The sequence below is a fragment of the Gambusia affinis genome, linkage group LG14 (genome assembly GCF_019740435.1).
Source record: "Gambusia affinis linkage group LG14, SWU_Gaff_1.0, whole genome shotgun sequence".
NCBI classification, from domain to species: Eukaryota; Metazoa; Chordata; class Actinopteri; order Cyprinodontiformes; family Poeciliidae; genus Gambusia; species Gambusia affinis.
In genome coordinates this window covers 10,242,140-10,265,597 of record NC_057881.1, presented here as the reverse complement: position 1 = coordinate 10,265,597, position 23,458 = coordinate 10,242,140, and the positions used below count along the sequence as shown (strand labels likewise).

At 35.7% G+C, this 23,458-nt stretch overlaps 1 protein-coding gene across 9 annotated transcripts in view; it reads left to right on the top strand.

Annotated features, from left to right (window-relative positions):
* Nucleotides 1-708: 708 nt before the first annotated feature.
* Nucleotides 709-23,458, top strand: part of LOC122843081 (myocyte-specific enhancer factor 2D homolog) — a 38,479-nt gene continuing 15,729 nt past the window's right edge. For 4 of the 9 annotated variants that reach the window (XM_044137569.1, XM_044137573.1, XM_044137571.1 and 1 more), the window contains exons 1-7: nucleotides 720-916; nucleotides 12,846-13,205; nucleotides 15,973-16,176; nucleotides 17,305-17,442; nucleotides 19,515-19,731; nucleotides 21,226-21,282; nucleotides 22,863-23,044. In XM_044137569.1, the coding sequence (XP_043993504.1) occupies nucleotides 13,152-13,205; nucleotides 15,973-16,176; nucleotides 17,305-17,442; nucleotides 19,515-19,731; nucleotides 21,226-21,282; nucleotides 22,863-23,044 (852 nt within the window). In that variant the 5' untranslated portion in view covers nucleotides 720-916; nucleotides 12,846-13,151. Of the gene's footprint in view, nucleotides 917-12,845; nucleotides 13,206-15,972; nucleotides 16,177-17,304; nucleotides 17,443-19,514; nucleotides 19,732-21,225; nucleotides 21,283-22,862; nucleotides 23,045-23,458 lie in introns of all 9 variants that reach the window. The other 5 variants (XM_044137576.1, XM_044137574.1, XM_044137568.1 and 2 more) reach the window with 3 other exon arrangements.

Sequence of the window (23,458 nt, the reverse complement as noted above, 5' to 3'; positions counted from 1 at the left end):
TGTTTTTGAATCTGTCTAAATAACGCTACTGTACAGGCATGAATTATCATAAGTTAATAATAACTCTCTGTATAACTGGATGTGGTTGTTCTGATTTGAAAACAAACTGCAAATCACTATGGTATATCTTTTTTGCAGCTAATATTGACTCAAGTGAGCTAAACAATCAACGTTTTAGTTGCACAGCCTGGTTTTCTATAAAATACCTTAATAATTATTTGGATTATTTATCTATTTCTGCATAGAAATGTACACAGTGACAGGGTGTAATTAAGTAAGATTCAAATAAATCTGTGAATATTAAATAGCTTGACATAGCGATCTAAAATTAACACGAGACTTAAACACTCTTGAATATTCTACATTTCCCTGTTCTAAAAACATAGAAACGAGATTCTATTTGTTTATATTGTGTTAACAGTGGTGTGGTAGTAACCGAGGAGAAAAACAAATGTCCTAGCGGGTTGTCTTATGGAAAACAGGCAGCGAACAGCAGGGCTACAGTGACATTTTCCCCACATGCAAAATCATGCAAAAGGTAAATACTCCGGCGGAGGGATACAAACACCATACCAGAACATGGCCGCCTCCGTCATGTCCTCTCTTACAGTCCCGCCCTTCACAGGCGGTCTCGAAATCTGATTGGTCTTGAGTTTTGCAGCGAAGCCTCTCATTGGGTTGTTTACAGGTCAATCGCGTGCTAACGTCAATGACGCCAATCGTACACTGGGTACGCTTGTGTAGCCTGGGCGGACAGTGTGGTTACATTAATATAGAGTGGAATAAAATGCCGTGGATGTGTGTAAATAGAGACGCCTCTTCAACGCGATTGTATACTGCCTCTTAGTTAAGACGGGTCAACTCCGAAGAAGGCTGCGCCAGGGCTAATTTCGGGGTTTATCAGCAATATTTCAGGGTAAGTGGAGTGATACATTTCCGTCCTGCGTCTTTTTTTTCCTTTCACGGTTGAAAACTCCTTTTATTATTCATTTATAGCGAAACGACAATCCCGCTCCTCTTCATTAATTTCTCGTAGACATACAGTTAATATTATAACGGGAAGCATTCACGATTTCCTCTAAAGTAGTGCGTAGTCCGGTTCGTCTTGCCGAGTTACACGGAGGGAGTGAGGAAGGTAATGGCTGTCGGGTCGGACTCGTAACTAGACAAATTGTGAAATGGCCTGGGTACAGTAACGTTAGTTTGTCCTTTTACTTTGCCAAGCAAGCGCCAGTAAAAGGGGCTCAGTTGAGGATATTTAATTCCGCTAAAATCGGGACACAATCTGACAGCAAGCTGAGCTCCCAGCGTGTCAGATTAAATCTTGAAGGGTTTACCTGTCTGCCGTCAGTTGGCCTGTTCATTCTCCAGACTCCATCTGTCATCGCCTTCATCACACTTTGTTTTCCTTGTAGAAAAACTCTATTAGCCTCATGTGCCCCCCCCCCCCCCACATATCAGATTCCTACTGCAAATAAAAAAAGATATTGCTTTTTTTTTTTTCTCTCAGCCTTGTAACAAAAGCTCATTACTGTAAAGGCCCTGAGGAAGAATACTAATATCCTCCTTCCTAGTTCTGCTTCTAGAGGATTTAAATTAATATTAAAGTGGGTTAGATTTCATGCAGAAAAATCACGTAGAGTTTCATATAGCAGGGGTCAATCTGGGTTGCTGATATTTGCATGGCCTTAGTTTACAGTAGGGCTAACTGTACCTGAATCAAACAGCAACTGGGCCACTCATTATGCAGACAGCAGTATGATGAATCCAGAAGCTCGATTTTTTTTTCTTATTAACAATATAAAAATGTAAAGAATGCAACATTTTTATGGTGAATATTGTGTGCAAATTCATCATGGCTGTGCACATTACCAGGGTTTTTGTGAAAATCTGTTCATAGTTTGAAAAATTATTGTAGTTACGTCATTAAGAATGGAGATTGCAGGATATATGTAATTATCCACATCATTATTAATATGTTAGTATTATTTGACAGCAAAATGGGCAGATTTTTATTATCAAACATTACTGATAAACACAATTCTAAACACTATACAGCCAGATTTCAGATTACTGTAAACACTTTAAGAAATGTTTGTTGATGTTCATAAAAAAGGTTAAATATCTTTAAGGTTGTTATTGTGAAGATTTGCAGGAACTCTTGTCTCTGTTCATATGGTTTTAAAAAAATGTTTTTGAGGTAGGCATTTGAGAGAAATTAACCATTTTCTTTATTCTATCTTCCACTAACATAGATCCCATTAGTAGAAACTGGAGTATGGTCAAAATAACACAAAGGCAGTGTTTTCAGACCTCAAACCAGTTCATTTTCACTTAAAAAAAAACCACAATATTTTGATTTGAACACAAAGAGTTCAGAAATGTATCCCAATCCTTAATGACTACATGAATGGTCGTTCAAGATACCAACAAGCTAAATCAGTAAACCCAACCATTCTTCAAAGGTGCTGAGGTTCTGTTCAGACCTCAGCACTGAACAGTATTAGCGCCTGTTCTTCATCTGATTCCAGTTTATTGAGTTATTTACCAACTTTTTATACTCTCACTCTTGTATAACAAAAAACATAGAGGAAATAGAGAATAAATAATGTGGGACTTTACAAAGCTCAACATCAATGTGCATGGATTTAAACCCATACAATGACACCGCATTAAAGCATTTGTCAACTCGCTTGCACAATTTTATTTGTTTACTAATATGCACTGCTAAAATGTGTTAGTACATTCTGGAGATTTTGTTCTTTGCATGAATAATTTATACTGTGGTGACCACAGCAGTTCAATCAGCTCCAAAAACAACAGTTAAAAGAAAAATCACATTAACAGTGTCCTGATATCCACCGTTCAATAAAACGCTGACTGTTCAGAGAAGGCAGTTTTTACTGAGGAGGATTCCAACAAATAAAACCATGTAGTAGTTTTGAATCCACTGACAGCAGCACGGCCTTTTGGCAGCAGATGTTATAAAAACATTTTATTTGGTTGTTGAAGATATTCAGGTAATAATTGAGTCCTTGTTGGTCCTTCAGTATAGGGCTGTTGTAAACCAATATTTTAGTAATCGAGTAATCTATTGATTATTCTTACGATTAATCGAGTAATCGTGTTAAAAAAAAGGTAAATCTTAACAGAACAGCAGTGTTACTATTGCATATCAACATCAATTCAATTTTTCACATTTGAGCTTCCCTAACAATAACTTTTCTGTAGTTTAGAAAATTAACCTGTAACAATAATAGCTCACTTTCCAAGTTGACCTGAAGAAAAGTTATACAAAAATAAAAAAATTATATTCAATTTAATAATAAAGAGGCAGGCTTACAAATATGCTTATAAAAAAAGTCTATACTCCAGCTTTTGGTTTATGCATTCATCTTCAGTCAGTTTAATAGTCTAGCTCTCACCTTGCCCAGACATTTATAGTTTTGTGTTCAGCAATAATAGCCACGGATTTGGCACCTTCTGCTTGTCACACAGAAACATCTACCAGGTATGTAACGCCACCCATTAGTGTAGACTGAATGATCTAAAATTTATTTTCCGTGCGAAGCGTAGTTACGGATGTAAAGCACAGCCACCAGCAGTGTTCAGTCTATCCGCCACCTGTATTAGTAATCTCGCTTTCGCTTCCCACCGCTCAAGTGAACAAGCGCACAGGAGGAGAAAAGCTGCCATACTTCAGGCATCGCGCCAGTCATTTTAAGAAAACCCGGACATTATCATGAATCAATAAAATCCCCAGGGGCCGAACTTGAAAATCGGACCTTATGCTGCTAACACTTAGCTTTTGTCAACAACTCAGGCGGAAGTGAGAGCACTGCGTAACGCCAAGTAACGACCCGGCCGGAACACGGTGCGGTAAATAATAAAACATAACTTAACGAAGCTTCGAGGCAGGTAAATTTTTCTTGAGGAATTTTTATAATCGAGGTTCTTGAATCACTCGAGGGATCCTAGGACTACCAGTCTAATGCAGATACAATCACCTCATTGTTTATTTTTTGTAAATCCACACATTTTTTGCACGATCTGGACCCATTCGGGTCACTCAGGATGCAGGCCAGGTCAACACTTATAGGGTTTCCTGCAGAAAACTTGCTAAGGAGCAAGTAGGAGCGCTAGCATTCATAGGCTCATCATGTTTTTGAGTTAGAAATGTTTAAACTTTACAGGAAATGTGAAAATATGACGAGGTAATTATGTGTTATTAGAAGACATTATTTGCAATACCTAAACAGAAACTATGAAGTCTTAAAAAAGTTGTTTAAGTTGTTTCTTCCGAATTAAATAATTCTTAACCTGGTGGGAGTGCAAGTAAAGCCTGGTGGCCCGCCAGGCTTATACAAACCATGGGCGAATCCAGGGTTTTAACACTTGATCCTCTTTGGGAGTTGAATTAAACTTATTGAATGTCTGATATGTTGCATTTGGTCAGTAAAACAAAAACAACAATGATAGTTTCATCTTCAAGCTGCTGAATTACAATGTGAATTGCAATCTTAAGAGTGTTGAAAAAAATCAATTTCATATAAAAGAGTTTTAATAACCTGCAAAAAGCAATAAAAGATGATTTCTTATTAAAAAGATTTAATTGTTAATCACATGTTCTGCTCTCCATGACATATTATATTAAATAAAGTTATGTTTGTAAATGTAAAGTATAATATTTTCTCCATTTAAAATCAGTGACGGAGAATATTTTGCCCTAAAGCAAAAAGAAATTAGCTATTGTTCTTCTTCAAATGTAACATTGTGGTAAAATCCTGAAAATAAGCATTAAATTATTTCTAGATATTGCTGGACTCTGGACCTTATGTGGGTCAATTCAGTTCCTCTCTTTGAATCAAAAGAATAGCAAAGACAGGCAGATATCTATTCAAAGCTGGGTTTTATTTCCATTTCTCTAATGAAGGCTCATTGTTAGAAAGAGGCTGAAATATTTTCCTGCTTAGCTCTGCTTCTGCACAATTTGAATTGATGCAAAAGTAAATTTGATTTTATAGAAAGACATTTGACAAGCAAGGGTCTAGCCATGCCACTGATATTTGCATGATCTTATTTACGGCAAGCCAGCTGTACCTGCAGCAGAAAACAGGTGCCAGCTGGAACAGCGGCTTGGTTTTGATGAATTCAGAGGCTGGGTTTTCACTGCCTTAGCTGGGCAGATACCAAAGCTGCTGGGCTTGAAGTAGGCCACTTTAACAAGGTGATCTGCTGCTATGAGGCGTCCCTGCAGATGGATTCACATTACAGTCTGCAGTTATGAAAACCCTCAGCGATCAGGTTATTGATGTGTGAAGCAAATATTATGAATTGTGATGTCCCTCTGAACTCTACGTTAAAATTGTAGTATTTTATTAAGACATTAATACTAAGTAGTTTTCTTTACATTATTTGAAGTCTGAGAACACACATCTTTGGTATTTTGGCATTTATCATGATAATCTGTAAAAATTTAGATTTATTTTTGTCACAATAATGTGACAATGTTTAATATCCCCCAAAACTGTCTATATTGTTTTTACAATTTTCTACAATGTTTGTTCAACAATAGTATCAATAAATGTAAAAAATATTCTTAATTGCAATTACTGTGTGCAAATAACATTTTATTTTATTGATTTTCAAGAACTGTGTTTTTGTTTTTGGTACTAATCTGCTATGGAGTTACAGCTGTGAAATGATCTAAAAAAAAAGAGTAATAGACATTTCTTATTGCCACTTTTATTCTTAGTAGCACAAAATATCTTGATATTGTCTGCATGTAAAGAAATATATGACTTAAATATAAAAGGTTAAGTTTAGTTTGCAGTGGAATTTAAAACTCAAATAACTTTTCCTCTTTTCTATCCTTCATTTTATAGTTCTTTCAAGAAAAAAACAAAACAAAAAAACCACAGATCTTGATAAGAGGAACCTGATCAGTGCGTCTTCTGTTTTTCAATTATTAATTTGTTTGAGATAACCTGAAATGGACTGAAAATAAGTCAAAATAAATATAGCTAGTGTCTTTATATCAACTTTAGTTTGGTGTTGTAAATGAGAACAAGTTTTGCGTCGTCTCACCTGGTTAAATAAAAGTTCAATAACATCTTCAGGTTGATGTGAAGTTCAGATGTCTTGATGTAAATTTATGTTTTCCTGGTCCGTCTTGTGGATATTTATCCGTGATGTTTGTCTAAAATTCCTGACCTCTGCTTGTCCGGCACCAAACGTTTATGTCCGACCCGTTGTACTTTCCATAGGCTACTCTATTAAAGGTCACTGGCACTGATTATGTTTTTCCAAAATGACAAATACTTGCTCTAAGCCTCACTGTTTCATTTCTTATCAGAAAACCATTTTAGTGAATCATTTTTAGTTCCCATTCTTCAGAGATTGAAGCAAAGTTGACCTCACCAACAAATTACTGTCACAATAAGCAATAAATGAATTAATCACATGATAAATCAAAATGAGCACAATAATTTTCATTTGGATGATCTATCATTTTCTTTTTCTACCAAAAACTGGATGATAAAAATCTTCACTCTGGTCTCAACTAAAGCTTTTTAGTTTACAGACTTCATAATTCATTTTATTTGTTGTTTCTGTTGTTTTGTTTATTTATCTTCGTCTATTTAAAATGTCTTCCAGGTCTGGTGTTAAATGTTCATTAGAATTTAAAATTTATTAATCTTTGAGAATGTGATCTTGTATTATTATGCCATTATTATCATTACATTACTTGAAAACTATCTAAAAAAAAATTGTGTTAACAATTTATTGTGTCAGGCCTATGGATTACTTGATGCAGAATATTTTTAGTTTCTGCTCTGTGGATGCGGTGAATGCAGCTGTGCAGTTTTAGTCTGGCTGCACGTGGGGCTTCATGCTAGCCAAGCGGCGACCTCATTATGTTTGTGTCCAATCAGTCCTTCGGCCAGGTCTTAATTGAGCCATCGGTGCCTTCGGGGAGGAAGAGAAGGGATGAACTTGTCAATTACAGTAATGAGAGGGCAGGCATGCGGAGAGCAGGCAGGGCAAGGCAGACAAGGCAGAGGACTTGTAGTTCAGCCCCCATTTTAGTCTCTAATCAAAGATGTTAGTGATGCCTGAAACTTTTAAATAATCATTTTTCCCTCCAGAAAAGAGATTTTTCTGCATGTCGGGTTATGGGAGCTGCTTAGTTTTGTCACAGCCAGTAGAAGATGTACATGTTGCAATCCAATACTAATTTGTTAACCCAAAAATCTGCCTAGAGACGCACAGAAACAGAAAAGGAGATGCAGGGGTTTTGTTTGGCTAGTACTGGGCTTGTACTACATATCTAAAGTACCTACTATATTCAGTCAATTAATCAAATATATTTGTATCGCACATTTCAGCAACAAGGCAGTTCGAAATCCTTTACATAATAAAAATACAGAGTCATAAACAACACCACAAACATTACATTTTGCCATCATTACACATTAAGATGTTGGTCAGAATTTAATTTATTATAATTTAAAAGTCTAAACAGGTGGGTTTTTAGTCTAGACTTAAAGGAACTCAATGTTTCAGCTGTTTTGCAGTTTTCTGGAAGTTTGTTCCAGATTTGTGGTGCATTGAAGCTGAAAGTTGCTTTTCTATGTTTGGTTCATTTTTTACTTCATCTGTCAGGCTGGACAGAAAGTCTGTTTTTGCAAAGAAAAACATCCAGACTTAGAAAAGATTTGTGGAAACGCATCTGAAACTAAGGTTGAACTTCAAGAGTGAAGTACGGTGATGGCTGCATCATGCTTGTCTTCATTCCTTTTCTCTTACTGGAAATGTAGCCCAAACGTTTACTTGTAATTCAGAAGAAGTTGGAAATTTGAGCTTCAGGAACAAGATTACATCATTCTGGTCCTTCATCATCACTGTAGGGCAGAAACGATTCCTTGAATGATTCAAGTACCTCGATTATTAAAATTCCTCAAGGAAAATTTACCTGCCTCGATGCTTCGTTAATTTATGTTAGCTCTGACATCCTCTGAGTTGTTGGATTTTATTGATTGATGATAATGCCCGGATTTTCGCATCCTTAAAATGACGGAAGCTGCTGGTTCAGCAGATAGACTGAACACGGTGGGGAGCTGAGTAGTTGATGGTTACAGTGTTAGTGTAGCTTTACGGATGAACGGCACAATAAATTTCATATCATCCCGGACTCAACAAACGGGTGGCGGAGCGCATTGTGGCGGCACATGGCTGGTAGATGAGTTTCTGAGTGTGATGAACGAAGGTGACGTAAATATCCCGTATTGCTCCCCCTGTTCTTACGTTCGTCTGCTCCCTGGTCTATTTCCTCCTCCCCACCCCCAGCTTACGTTCGTTTGTTCTCCTGCCCCCCACCATCTCAAACCCCCAACTCCAGGCGACATTTCCCGTATTCTCAAACCCAAAGCTTGACAGGTATGGGGCAAGGTGAGAGTTCATCTATTGAACTGACTGAAGACAAATACATAAACTAAAAGCTGGAGCATAGAAATTTTTTATCAGCATATTTGTGAGCTTGCCTCTTTATTATTAAATCTAATATGATTTCAGATCTTTGTATATCTTTTCTTCAGGTTAACTTAGAAAGTGAGCTGTAGTGAGCTACAAGTTAATTTTCTAAACTACAAAAAGTAACTGTTAAGGAAGCTCAAATATGAAAAATTGGACTGATATTAATATTCAATAGTAACACCGGTGTTGTGCCAGATTTACCAATATTTTTATATTTTTTTTATCCGATTACTTGATTAATCGTAAGAATAATCGATAGATTACTCAGTTACTAAAATATTTGTTTACAACAGCTCGAGTTCACATGCATATTGTGGTTTGTTTCCGGAAAATGTGTAGTGTGGTGGGAGAAGCTTACAAAGTCTTATTATGAGTTCGCACGCAAGTTTTTGTAAAGTTTGAAAAGTTCTGACCAGAAAGAACGCTGTCCTTATTTTTGCACCTTTACAAAAACTGTGCAGTGTCAATTGTACACTTTTATATCAATGTTTTTGGAAGGTAATGTTTCTAATTTTGTATTGCCAAATCCAGAGTTCTTAATATTGTTTATGTGTGGAATTTATGTAGAAAACTCGACATCAAAACAAAGAAAATACAGAAATGCAATTAAAAAATCCAGTCCAGTAAGTCTGACAAAGAGAAGCAACAATTTCTTAGATTTCTGATGAAGCTTTAAATGTCATAATGTTAACAACAGGTGCCCTATCACTTGCTTAGCAACTTGATCCAGTTGCCACATCATGTCTCTAAATATAGTGCAGGGCTAGAAGAGCGAGCCCAGCTCCGAGACAAACATTTAAAACAACTTAACCTTCTGAAACATGTTGCACAAAGACTGGCAGGCTGACAGGAACACGGAGCGGATGATGAAAACAGGTGGGACAGATCGGAGTTACCAGTCTGGTAACCCAGTCCAGTGGGGCCAAAAATAACAACTGGTTTCTTAATAAGTCATGTTTATCAGAAATGGGGGTCGACCAGGGATTTCAGGTTGGTCTCATCCAATCTCTTGCGGTGCTGATAATGTGCGAGGTTGTTACTGGGAGAAAAAGTTGAGATGTTTGATCCTCAGGCGGTGAGCGATTGTTTCTGACTCACAGTGAGTCAAGCTCAAAACTGGGCCACTGAGAATCCAACACTGTAAATGCTTGAAATTGTCCAAATGTGTTGCTCTAATATCATCTGATATTATTATTAATGGCAATTGAATACAGTAGGGTCTTTATTATAAGTGGGAAGCAAAGTAATTTGGGTTCAAATGTAAATTTCTTATTAAAATTCAAGCTGGATTTGTGGTAAAATGTGGGACGTTTGATGCCACATGAGCGCCGCAGTTCAGCTTTTAATATTTTCCATCTGGCTTGACAAGAATCCCAGAGGAAAGCAGAAACATGTAGGGTTAAAACCGGAAGAGAAACCGATTACAAATGGACTGTGGATGCACATTCACAGTGTTATACTTTCAATTTAATAAATTAAACTATAAAATTGCGGGACGATGCTGCCCAAAAGGTCAAATGTCACGCTCATCACTTAGTTTTTGTAGTTGCCGTATTTTCGTGTCATTGTATGTAGTCGGAGTGTTTGGTTGCAGTTGCTGCTTTAATTTAACATTTTGGTTGGTCTGGTGACCAACGTTGATGGTCTGATTGAAATAGAGGTGGTGTTTATTTATTTGCTCTCTAATCCATTTATTTGTTCCTGCAAATTAATCCATTAATTATGAAATAAATCCATAAATGAATTAAGGGCATAATTTTATATTAACTAATGGGGTTTGGATAATTTACTTGAATATCCTTTTGCAGTCATTCCCATTTTGAGGCATCCATTTAGGGTAATTAACCTTCAGGATTGTTTTTTCTTTGATTAGAGGCTGCAACCAACCTGTTAATTTAGCAGAAATATGTAAAAAAGAAAAAAAAAAAGGTATTGCTTGTGGATAATATAACAATCCTATATTGTTTAGTACTAAGATGCAATTATCTGAGTTACCTGGGTTCTGGCGTCTGAGGATGTTTCATCGCTTCATTATTTAAGAGCAGAGGTTCTGCTCCTCTCAGCTGGATTTAATCAAGCACACCAGCCAGCCTATATGCAGCACATCCACCATGCACCTGACTGAGTTTAATGAAATGTTTATGCTGAAATGGGGATTAATATATGCCTAATTTTGCAACCCAACTGTGAAGCTAAATTACTGTCACAGGGGAACTGAAATATCACTGCAGGTAGGAAAAGTGCAGCTGAATACAGACTAACTCTTCAATTGAAATTACTTAAAAAGGAAAAACTTTTTGTTAAAGCATATACTAAATACTAATATAATATAATATAATATAAGAATGTGCCTGTTTGGTTTGAATAACTGCTTTCACTTTGATCAATATTTATTATGTAGATGTAGAATAAACTAGGGATGCACAATATATCACAAATATATTGTCATTACAATGAGTCTGTACAATATTCATATATCAAAAGATTGTTTTGAGTGCATTTGTATTTTTTATGGTAATGCAATTTTTAGTCATATATCACAGTGTTTATATGCCTAAAATCTTCTTGTATTAAACCGAAACCTCCCTGAGAGTTTAACTGAAAATACGTTCAATCACATCGGAAGAGTTTTTGCACCCAACTAACAAATATAGCCGCTGAACGGAGAGCGTACCGATAGGTGGAGATGTTACTGCGTTATTGACCTTTGAATAAATAGAAATACCTCAAAGTTTTTGGCAGGAATGGGACGCCATAGTTTATGCTCTGCTTCTCCTGCTTCACCTGCTGAAGTTTAAATTAGCAAAAGGAAACACAATCTGTTTAAAAACAGAATCTCTAGTTTTTAAAAAGAAATAATTTAATTATTAAAAGATTAAATTTTTTGTGAACTGTGATGACATTACATCATCACAATTTAATTAAATAAATGTAATTAATTAAAATTTCTGTAGTTTGAGCCTGAAGTATATAAAATGCTAACAGGTTAAAGAAAGTCATATTAGTAAAAATCTATTTAAATGTGCAAAATGCACCTTAGAACCTATATTTATCTAAATGTAATTCAGGATTTTCCAGGTAAAGATTTTCTCTCCTTGCAAAACTAAATGTGTGTTTTCTCAGCTGTGTGTTTTATCTGCATATAGTGAGCTCCCGTAAGTAATTGGTTTCAATTGTGTTCAGATTACTTAAAGCTCTTCATAATTCAAGTGTGAATGTGCTCACTGGCCCTTCGGTAATATTTACACACTGTTTGCAGATAACATTAATATGCATATCATTTGGATCTATTTTCATTTTCCTGCTGTACATGCAAATGTCTTCCTACATTTTCCATATCCTGTTTGTTTAGTCAAGTGGAGAACATCTTTACTGTAGCTTCATTGAACTAAGCAATAGATTTAAACAATAATGAAGCGCAGTACATTAATCTTTATGCAGAAATGTACAACCTTAAGCAGTGGAAACAGCTTGGGTTGCCGTAACGTCTGGAATACGTCCATAGGAGATTTGCACAATGTGTATCAGATTTTCTTTTCGTTTATGGACCATGTTTAGTTCTGCTGTGTTACATTAGAAAATTGCTTTTGAGAACCTAAAGCTCTGGCTTTGTGCTCACAGCTGTTGCGCTAACTCAGTGCAAAGTGAGCAAATTAAAAATTATTGGAGGCTCTGTTCTTTTGTTAGCTGATAAAACTAATAAATAAATTAAAAATCAGGGTTTCTTTAAAGAGAGGACATAAGCTGAGTGGGTGGGTCCTCGCATTGCTCACGTTGCACCTTGACCTCATGATCTGTGCATTACACTTGTTTTTTAACATCCTATTTCAACCGAACTTTAGTTCTCTGTTATTTTTTTGTACATTATCACACCCTAATGTGATAAATTACTGTTTAATAAATAAATAAACTACTCTAAAGCTGCAGTATGTAACTTTTATGAAAATATTTTTCACATATTTGTTGAAGCTGTCTCTGTTGTGAACAGTAAGGCACATATGATAAACTCGAGGGCTATAGATGCACCGATATGAACATTTGGGCTGATATTGATATCCAATATTAATACTGTTGCTTTGTCCGATAACCGATATTTACCTATATTGTATATATTTCTCTACTACCTCGACACCTTTTGAAAATGAAACTACCAGAAACAGACGGCAACAAAATGGAAAGAAAAATAGAGATGCCAATATATTGCACATCTCTATAACAACCACATAAAAAAAATGTTATGTAGCTTTAAAATTCATGATTTACATTTTAAGGGATATTTGGTGAATGTTTTGTTTCTTTTGTTTACGCAGGAACGGAGTGACGTCCTCCATGCCGCAGCAGCTGCACACATCAGTCCCCGCTGAATAAAAGATGAACTGAGGACCTCTTCCACATTTCCACGTCCCAAATCGCTGCTTCTTTCCCGCTGCCCTTTCAGAGCAAGAGCTAACCGTGTTGCCTCACCACACCTGGACACAGAGATGCGCGTACGTGCATGTCCTCAAAATGCATGACTGTGTTTGAGCGTGTTTCTGCTTCGCTTACGTTCTCATCTTCAGAGAGGCACTTTTCCACTTGACTGACTTCAGCGTTAGTGTTCACGACTACAAAGCATAATGGGGAGGAAAAAGATTCAGATCCAAAGGATCACCGACGAAAGGAACAAGCAGGTGAGTCACTGCTGTGAAACAAAGGGTTTTATGTTATTTTGCGTTCTGTTTGTTTTACTAATCTGCTCCAGAAATGAAAAATCACACGTTTTGAGTCATTTTATGATTCATCAAAAGTGTTTGAATTTAATTAGTAGTGATGGCTGTGTGTTTGTAAAAGCATATTTATTCTAGAAAATTTGCAACAATTATTGGGATACTTGAATTTATCTTGGATAAATTAATTCAAATCCCTTGAATCAAGCAATTTTATGCAACGCTGTTTGGTTCTTGGCCATGTGGATCACAAAGCCATTTTCCATAAGCAGCTAAAAATACTAAATTTAATACACATCATGTCATGCACATAGTCGTCAGTATTTGTTGGGTTTTGAAGTTTTTTTTGCTTCAGTGATGCGTCCACACCTCCAAAGTGCACACAGGCTGGTTGCTGGCAGACCGATTTAAAGTTCTGAGTTTCTCAGACTGGAATTGTAACGCAAAATACATTTGTCATGTTCATTATACAGTATAATTAAACAATAATCTCAATGCAAGTTAAAGTTGTCAAGCTTTATTGTAGCTAGGCCTGTCACAATAACAGTTTTGCTGAAATTATTGCGATGAACCATTTTTAATTAGTATTGAACTAATAATGGATTATTAATGCAAGTAAAAAGAACATAACTAAACAAATTAATTATTCTCCACAGGCTTCTTCATCTGACTTCATCTGAAACTACTGAAAATTAAAACCTTTCTAGCAGTTTTGAGTGATAGAGGAGTTTATTTTTTTTGACATTTTTGCATTCTTATTTGGAGTCCAAGTAAGAATGCTCTTAATGCCCCTTATCAGTCTTGACTTGTAGTTTTTTTGTGACAAGGCCAGAAAATATCTGCATCAGTTACAATAAACTCACCAGCAACAGAATTTATTAGTGCATTGAACATTTTCAGTTCTTTGCATTTCTCTTTTTGGATAGTGAATTGAACTCTTGTGCGGCCCATTGAGTATTTTTGCTCCCGTTACAGAACTGCAGGCAATAAAGAAACCAGTTCCAGTTAATCCACAACATCCCCTCCCACCCAAAAATAAAAACAACAAATATCCTGTTAACCTCAGACATTCTGGGATATCACATGTTTATCTTCAGCAGATGCCAGCTGCTGAGAATAGATTTGAGTCTGGAGTCGTTTAAAGAGTTCTCGCCAGTATTTGTGTGAATGCTATGCACAAATATTGGGCTTTGTGTGTAAAAGCAAACAGTTTGCTGAGTTGTTTAATAATAGATGCCTTGTGGAGTCTTGGTTTGTGCAGAGCAGGGATTTTGGTATGTGAGCATCTCTGATTGGCTTTCAGTTTGGATTAAACTCTCACTTTTCTGCGTTCCTTTTCCTTTTTTAAAAAATTTTTTTTCTTCTAGTAAAGATAAAAAGTTGATTTATATTTTCATCAAACCACCAGATATTTGTATCACATGCCCTCAATTCCAGCTTGTATTTTTTTTCTTTCTTTTGCAATTTTTAAAACACAGACCTTCTGTTCTTGACAGAAATTCAGGCTAATTTTGTTAAACATTGTACTCGATTGTTGCTCTTTTGCTGGACTGCAGCCAGAAGCTTTCAACATAGTTTAAGAGGGAATTCAATTAAACTTTTCTTCAAAATTATAAAAATAATTTATACAGAACAGTTAAAATCAGATTTTGATTACTCTCCACTCAATTGTTTTGGGAGAGGTAATTTGTGATAATTTAGTTTATTTTCCCAATGAACATTTATTAATTTTCTTATCTAATTGTTTGTAAATTCACATTCTGTCTTTCTTGATAGACTTTTTGTTTGTGAACAAAAACAAACTTTGATTCTCTTGGGATTCAACCCCTCCATGCTTGGAACACTGAAACTCTGAATTATTGATCAGTAAAAAAATCATTCAGCCACAAGACCATTAGAAAAAATACATTGAATTACATAAATATGGACACAGAGTTACATAAAATACATTTTCTGCTCTAGTCTTTCACTACTAAAAGAAAGCACAAATTATAAAATATAATTTTTCAAATACTGTGTTTGTAAATTTTTATGAATAATTAAAGAATAAATATGTTTGAAGGGTTTTAATAAATAAAAAAATCATTTATAACAATTATGACTTTCAATGATTGATAAAAAGGAAACATCTTTTTAATCATTGAAATGATCGCTTTTTTATTTTTATACTTTTGAAGTAAGAAAAAACTCAAAACCAGTTTTTGTCTTCTGATTTTTTTTTTTTTTTTATGTCTGTCTTAAATAGAAATTTCTAGTCATTTTGTCCTTTTCCAAATCATTACTTTTATCAAAAAACAACCAAAAATGGAAACTGGTATTTTGCTACAGGCAGTTTCTACCCACATGGGGAACATTTTGTTTCTGCTTCGGGAGCCAAAGGATTTAAAGTAGTTTCTATAATCCAGTCTTAGTCTACAGTAAGAAAAAGTGGTTATACGCCTCAATTGAACAAAGTCGACCAGCAGAAATCCCTTTTAGCTCTTTTATTTAATTTGTTATGTTTTGTTAAAGCTGACTGGTCTAACTCGGGTATAAAATACCCCACTATTCTTCAAAAAATACTTGACCACCAAGAGAATTATAAACTGGAAAAGGAAAGCCAAAAAGTGAGCTTTGTTACACTAGTAACGGCATACAATTAAAGCAATTTTAAAAAATGATGTAAAATCTGAAAATTGCTCCTCCAAGAGTCGTTTCTTTCATTTAAATCTTTTGCGCCGTTCTCTCTCAGGTCACATTCACGAAGCGAAAGTTCGGCTTGATGAAGAAGGCCTATGAGCTGAGTGTGTTGTGTGACTGTGAGATCGCCCTGATTATCTTCAACCACGCCAACAAGCTGTTCCAGTACGCCAGCACCGACATGGACAAGGTTCTGCTCAAATACACGGAGTACAACGAGCCGCACGAGAGCCGGACCAACGCAGACATCATTGAGGTAAATTCATCATGTCCGCCGCTTCCTGAGGGGCTTTCTGTCACAAAGCCAAATGGTTTTGACGTGGATAGATCACGATCCTGCTGTAAAGTAGTTTATGTTCAATTAAAAATAAAAATCTAGAAATAAAATCTAGTTCTAGGTCCATCAGTCGATTTATTTAGGTCCATAAAATTCAGATATAAATTTGTGACATTTTCTTTGACTCATAAGTGGGATAGTATATTCATTCCTTCATTTCTTGTTGGATTCAAACAACCTACACAACATTTTTTGTTTTCTTGTCTTTTCTAAAGTACATAAAGAGAAATAATCATAGTAGGTTACAGTTAGAAAGGGCAGGTCAGACCTCAAAATAAACCCATATATCATGATTTTCCTACCAAACTGATGATGTTGAATCAAATATAATTCTTTTGTATGTGAATATGTGACCTATGGGCCTTTATTAAAGCTAAATACACCTATTGGCTAGTGATTTAAAATACGACATGCAGTTATGTCAGAAATGAGGAGCTTATTTTGTTTATTACCTTTCAATATTTACGCTGCAGGTAAACGTGGCAAAAATCAACTTGTTTTGCCCACTTGTGATCAAAATTAGATATTTTTTATTTAATGACAGTCTGAACAACACAAATCTTATTTATTTTCTAAATCAGACCCAGGTTACTTTTAATATGTAATCCAGTATCTGATGTCTTTAAAGTGACATCAGTGTGAACTGTTGCGTCTCATTTCATCTGACATCACGCTAATGACAGATCGGAGAGAATCGACAAGATAAACGTAAACAACAGACCAAACAAACATGGCGGATGTTGTAGCTGTCTAATAATTACACACCGAATCAATGTTTCAAAGGTGCAGGTTTTAGCTTGCTAATGACCACAACATGCTACTTCCTATTACTAGAGTTTGTCCCCTTCAAAATAAAATTCCTGCTGCAGCCTTATAAGTATATACAGCAGAGGCTGTTTCAGAATTGACAATGTAGCCCTTAACTTGAACTCATTAGGGATATTCATGTTTGCTAAACTTTATTTCTAAGCACTCATAGAGTCTACAGCTTATCTTAAACTGCACTGGTTCATTGAATATTGTTTCTCTCCCTGATTTGGTTTCTAGACTTTGAGAAAGAAAGGTTTCAACGGCTGCGACAGTCCAGAGCCGGACGGCGAAGACTCAATTGACCAAAGTCCTCTGAATGACGACAAGTTCCGTAAAACCACGGAGGATCTGGACGTCCTCTTCAAACGCTACGGCGTAAGAGCTTTACTCTTCTTATTATTCCTTTTGATTTGTGGAAGATAGGCGGCATTATTTTTAAAATCTTCCCTCAAGAGATCTTTAAGCAGTAAGTGAGAGTTTAACTTTATAAATTCAAAGATTTCAACCCATTGTTTATTTGTATTGTTGCAACCTCAAAGTTCAGTTTTCTCCCTTTCAAGTAAGATTTTTATGCTCTTTCATTGTATTTAATGGATATTTGAAAAAAATAAATAAGCACCCAAAATTAAAATGGATGTGGAAGTAGAAATTAAAAATATGAATTGCAGTTTATTTTAAGAATCTCCAAATGTTTTTTATTTTTGTTGTGATGGAGAAATAAATGAAACATTATTGGTGTAGGTTGACTTATTTTAATGTTCTGACCTCAACAAGACGTTTAGTTGATTTAATCTCATTTCACATTTATTATTCAGTAAATTATAAATATTTTGTTTTTATTTTTAATAAGATTTTCTTTTATGACTTTTCTTCATTTTAAAGGCTTTTGAACCACATTTTTGGCACATAAGGTAATGTTGTGAACCGACTGGTAGAAGATGATTACAGTTTATCTCTGGCTTCCAAGAAAGATGAAAAAAAAGAGACTAAAACTTCACAAAAAAGATACATATTCTGCACAATTAGCACAATTTTATTTGACATTATGTTTTAAATTTGTATTGAAATCAGAAATGACGATATCAATATTGGCACTGCAGTGATTGCACTGCAATTAACGATTGTTGTAATTGTTTATTCTGATGATTAATCAGATAGAATAATTTACACATTCTGCTGATTTTTCATTTAACTACTAAGTCCTTTTAGGACAATATTAGTAAACCTTAAAAGATGCAAATAAAAAAAAAATCCTTTTTAAAATCATATTTTTTAACAGAGTTTGAAATGGACAAAGTTAAAACTACGAGGTTTGAGCTGTTCTGGGTTGAATATAAAATTATTTTATCTTAAATGCAAAATTTACCTTATTTTTTACACAGTTTTGGCTTAATTGTTCAGAAAATGGCCTTTTTTGAGTTTGTATGCTCTTAACAATTACTAAATTAGTTGCAGATTATTTCAAAAATTGATTAATCATAATTCATCCGATTAATCATTTTAGCCTTGTAGTATTTTAGCAAAAGTTGTAGCATTAAATGTTTAGGTAAACCAATAATTAATCATGCAAGCATTTTTTTTGCTCATCAAACAGTGAAACTGTCATTTTTATTTAAAAAAATTAATATATTGATGATCACATACAGAAAACCTGCTAAGCTCGGTGGTAGGGGAGTTAAAAAATGTTTAAAGTTGACAGGAAATTTGAAAATATCACTTAATAATTATGTGTTATTGTTTAATACCTAAACACCAACTATAAAGTCTTAAAAAAATAAAAGAAGCAGGAATTAAAAAGAAACTAAAATAAACAATGCTTAGCCTGGCGGTGGCTCAAGTAAAGCCTGGTGGCCCGTGTAGTGGGAAAACTTTCAGGTTACTTTGATTATTAGCTGAATCTATGCATATATAACCATAGTATTATGATTCTTGTGTGATGCATGAACTCATGAGAAAGACTTCTGAAGGAGTTCAGTTTCTTTGGCCTTAGCATTACAATTAAGTCATTGAATTGTTTCTTTATCTCTCATGGCTCCTAGTGAACGGAGACGTGTGCTTGCTGTCTGCTGTCCATTCTGAAACCAAGTAGATTATCAAACTATGCGATCGGAATGAACCTCTCCCTATAAAACTGTCTTCTGCTCGAGGCTCTTTCTCCTGACTGCGTTCAGTGAGCAGAGACTTCGAATGCTGTAAAGCCTTCAAATAAATACCAATTAAGAATATATTCTTTCTCTGGTTCTTGAAACAGTTTTGCCTCCCTCTTTGTTAAAGGAAAATTTCCACAACCCCGCCAGGCTTATAATACTTTAGGGAAAACCCCGACATACCAGCTAAAAGTGGATGAATAAATAAAGTAATAGCTTACACTTTAAAGCTATGTGTGACACATGGTTGTTATTTAATTTGTTGTAAGTTGTTGTCTAAGTGTGAACGTCGTCCTGCAGCAGACGGCGGCTCCGCCTCAGACCTTCTCCATGCCAGTCACCGTCCAGGCGTCCAATCAGAGCACACTGCACTTCAGTAATCCTGGCAGCGCACTGGTAACTACCTCCTATGTCACATCATCATCGTTGACGGATACCCACCTCCTGTCGCCACAGCAACCGGCTCTCCAGAGAAATACAGTGTCTCCGGGGTTGCCACAGCGACCAGCCAGTGCAGGTGAGCATGCAGCGAGACGAAGAGGCAGGAAATGATCTGCAGCCGCTTTTTACTTTTACTGAGGTGTTTCTGTTTTTATCATACCAGGGTAATCATTTTTAGTGATATTAAACAGGTTTTATGTGGATGAAAGACCAAATGCATAAAAATAATTTGTTTTCCCAATAATGTGATTGGTGTGTTTATCAGCATCATGTGTGAAATAAGAACCAAATTATCTGGTCAAGTGCAAATTTTGAACAAATTTCAGTCTCAAAATCATAAATTTAAACAGTTTAACATGTAGCAAATGTGAATTTAAACAGTTTAAAATGTAGCAAATGTGAATTTAAACAGTTTAACATGTAGCAAATGTGAATTTAAACAGTTTAACATGTAGCAAATGTGAATTTAAACAGTTTAACATGTAGCAAATGTGAATTTAAACAGTTTAACATGCAGTAAATCATAAATTTAAACAGTTTAACATGCAGTAAATCATAAATTTAAGTAGTTTAACATGTAGCAAATCATAAATTTAAGCAGTTTAACATGCAGTAAATCATACATTTTGTCAGTTTAATGTGTAGTAAATGTAAAGGTCTCTGTCCTGGAGTGAAAAGCTAACCTAGCTGTGTTCAGTGTTTGAATCTGTTTTGTGTTTTCAGTCAGTCGTCATCCCGTCCTCTGTTTCTGTGTGGGCGTGTTGTGATGAAACTCACCAGAGGAGAGAGAAAATAAAACTGTATCATGTTACTACTGATTCAATCAAAGCTTCCTGGCATTTTGAACCCCTTTAATGAAGCTGGGTTTTTCTCTAAACTACAGCCTTGGTGTTGGAGAACGTTCTTCACACACTAAAAACCTTTTTAATGTTCTGATTGTTTCTGTCCTTGTAAACTTTTTGTGTTGTAGAACTTTCTAATTTTAAAAGTAAGCCTTGCATTTAGTTTCTTTTTAAATATTTATTGATAAATCCATATTGAAATACCTCAGTACCATATGCTTCACTATCCTATAAAAAATGAGGACCAGAAATTTGTGCAAACTCCACAGAAAATAATCTGCCTGCTAATTTCCCAGTGTTCTGCACAGAGTGGATGTTTTATTTAGTGCTGGGGAATAAGATAATTAAATTAACTCTTCAAAATGGGGGCTACTATTATTAGAGGAATTTTACTAAAGTAAACATGATTTGCATTATTTTATGCTTTCCATGGTTTTTACATCAACATCTTGCTAACTGATGAATTGTCATTTATTTGTTTTAGTTGGGATGCATAATGCCTAAAAATGTATAAGGGAATTGTGTGTTTATTTTGTAGTGTGTAGTTTAAGTCGTCCCTTTGAAAATAGATGCAAGTTGTTTTAAGTTCAAGCTTAAAGTGAAACTTGATCACAGGGTTTAAACTTGGGAAGAAAACATTGCTAAAGTTTTACTTTCAATTTAGAGTTTGTTTCAGCTAAAAAGTCAAAATTGCATGAATTCATTGTATTTTTTTCTTTATTTAATAGGTGCTCTCCTCGGAGGCGACCTGAATAATTCAAACGGAGGATGTCCAAGTCCAGTCTGTAAGTAATTTAGTTCATTTTTTACAAAACCAAAGTTCTAGCATTCTTTTTTTTCCAGTTTTCTTTATCTTGTGGTTTAATTAAGTAATTATTCCTCTGTTGCTCCGTCTGGGATTGGATGCTAATTAGTGGTATTCTCTGAATGTTCAGTATTCACTTTTGACTTATGACATTTATTCTAAAAGTGAAGCACAATTATGCACCAATATATAAATAGTATTTCCCTCATGGATGTTTAGTCTCTTTATTTTTTCATTTACAAATCAGCCATGATCAACAAAATGTGGCTTTTTTGTACAAAAAAAAGAAAAGAAAAGGAAAACAGCCTTTAATGTCAAAGTGAAAACTGATTTCTAAAAAATATTGACAATTAAATAAAAATATGTAACATATGTTAAGTGATTACTTTAATATTCACCTCCTTCAAGTCAGTATTTTGCAGCTTTGGTTGCAATAACAGCCTGGCGTCTCAATCAGGGCTGTATCACACTTTTACTCCATTCTTCTTTGTAAACTGCTCAAACGCTATCAGGTTGGTGGGGATTGTTTGTGAACAGTTCATGTTGAGTTCTGGGCTTTGACTGGGCCACTCCAGAACATCCAAAGCATTTCCGTGTAGCTTCAGCTGCATGCTTCGGTTTGTTGTCTTGCTGGAGACTAAATGTTGTCCAAACTTCTCTTGCTGATGGAAACAGACAAACTAACGGTGCGTTCACACCAAACGCGTTACGTGCATCAAAAACGCATTCGACGTTTCAAGGTGGACGTATGTGCAGACGCTTGACATTTCGCTATACACCAAACACGTGCCGCGGGTTAAAGTCTGTGTGGAGGCATGTTGAGGGAGCATCAGAGGCGTCAAAAGTAGCTCTAGCCGTTGTTTTCCGTTGCCGGCTTATTTGTCGGACTCGTCAAAGGCTTCGAATCGTGAAGACGGTCCCTAGACGCGCCTCCACGTGGACTTTGAATGTAAACCAGATGTGCCTCAGCATTACAGAGCTGCCATATTTCTTCCATGTCTTGATAATGAATCTAATTGAACTCCAGGAGATGTTTGATGTTTTAGAGAAATTATGCTTTTCATAAACTAGGGGAGCACTAATAGACCCGGCCGGAACACGGTGCGCTAAATAATAAAATATAAATTACCGAAGCTTTGAGGCAGATAAAGTTTTCTCGAGGAACTTTAATAATCGAGGTACTCGAATCGCTCGAGGGATCGTTTCAGCCCTACTTATTATGTTTCATATTTCTGTTTTCATTTTGTAAAAATCAATTTTCACTTTGATATTAAAGGTTTGTCTTTTTGTCAAAAAAGCAACATTTAGTTGATCGTAATTGATTTGTAAAAGGAGGAACTGTATTATTTAAAAACATATCCATAGAATCCTAAATTTGTGAAATGTGTCCAATAAATCACAACATTGGCGACCCTCTGTATTGTCCATCTTCAGGTTCGAACCGTTTTTTAGACAAATACTGAACAACGAAACTCAACTCCAACGCCGTCTGTACCCCTACTGTCTGTTTGATCTTTCCCTATTGATCGCCATGCATTCGCACCTCCTTCTCCCCCGCAGCTAATGGATACACCAGCGCCAGGGCCTCCCCAGGTCTGCTCACCGTCTCCAACGGCAACAGCCTGGGGAAAGTAGTTCCGGCCAAGTCCCCGCCGCCCCCTCCCAGCCCGCAGATGGTCAACAGCCGTAAGCCGGACCTGCGAGTCATCACCTCGCAGGGCGGGAAGAGCCTCATGCAGATGGTGAGATCAGCCAAGTTCAACTTTGGTTTAACGTTTCCGACCCCTCGGCTCTTTTTGTGATCGCTAGAAAAGCTCACAAACCCAGCAGGTTTTTGTTGAAACCAAGATGTTACCAGTTACTGTTGTAAGGGGCTTGAAAACTTTGAAATAATCAAATTTCAATTTGGTTTTTCCAAAGTTTGTACTTGAAAGTGGTTTATGTTCAAACTGCAGTTTAGTGTTAAATCAGGGGTGTCTAAACTTTCTGTGTTTTCATTTTTACCTGATACTAAACGTGATAGCAGTCACATAATTTAGCTAGAATTGATAAATTATTCTAGATTTAAAAATAGTTAACAAGTTTGTCAGATTAAAAAAATAACAACCACTTTCCTAATTTTTTCAGGCTGGTCATATTTTTCAACATTTTTTTGT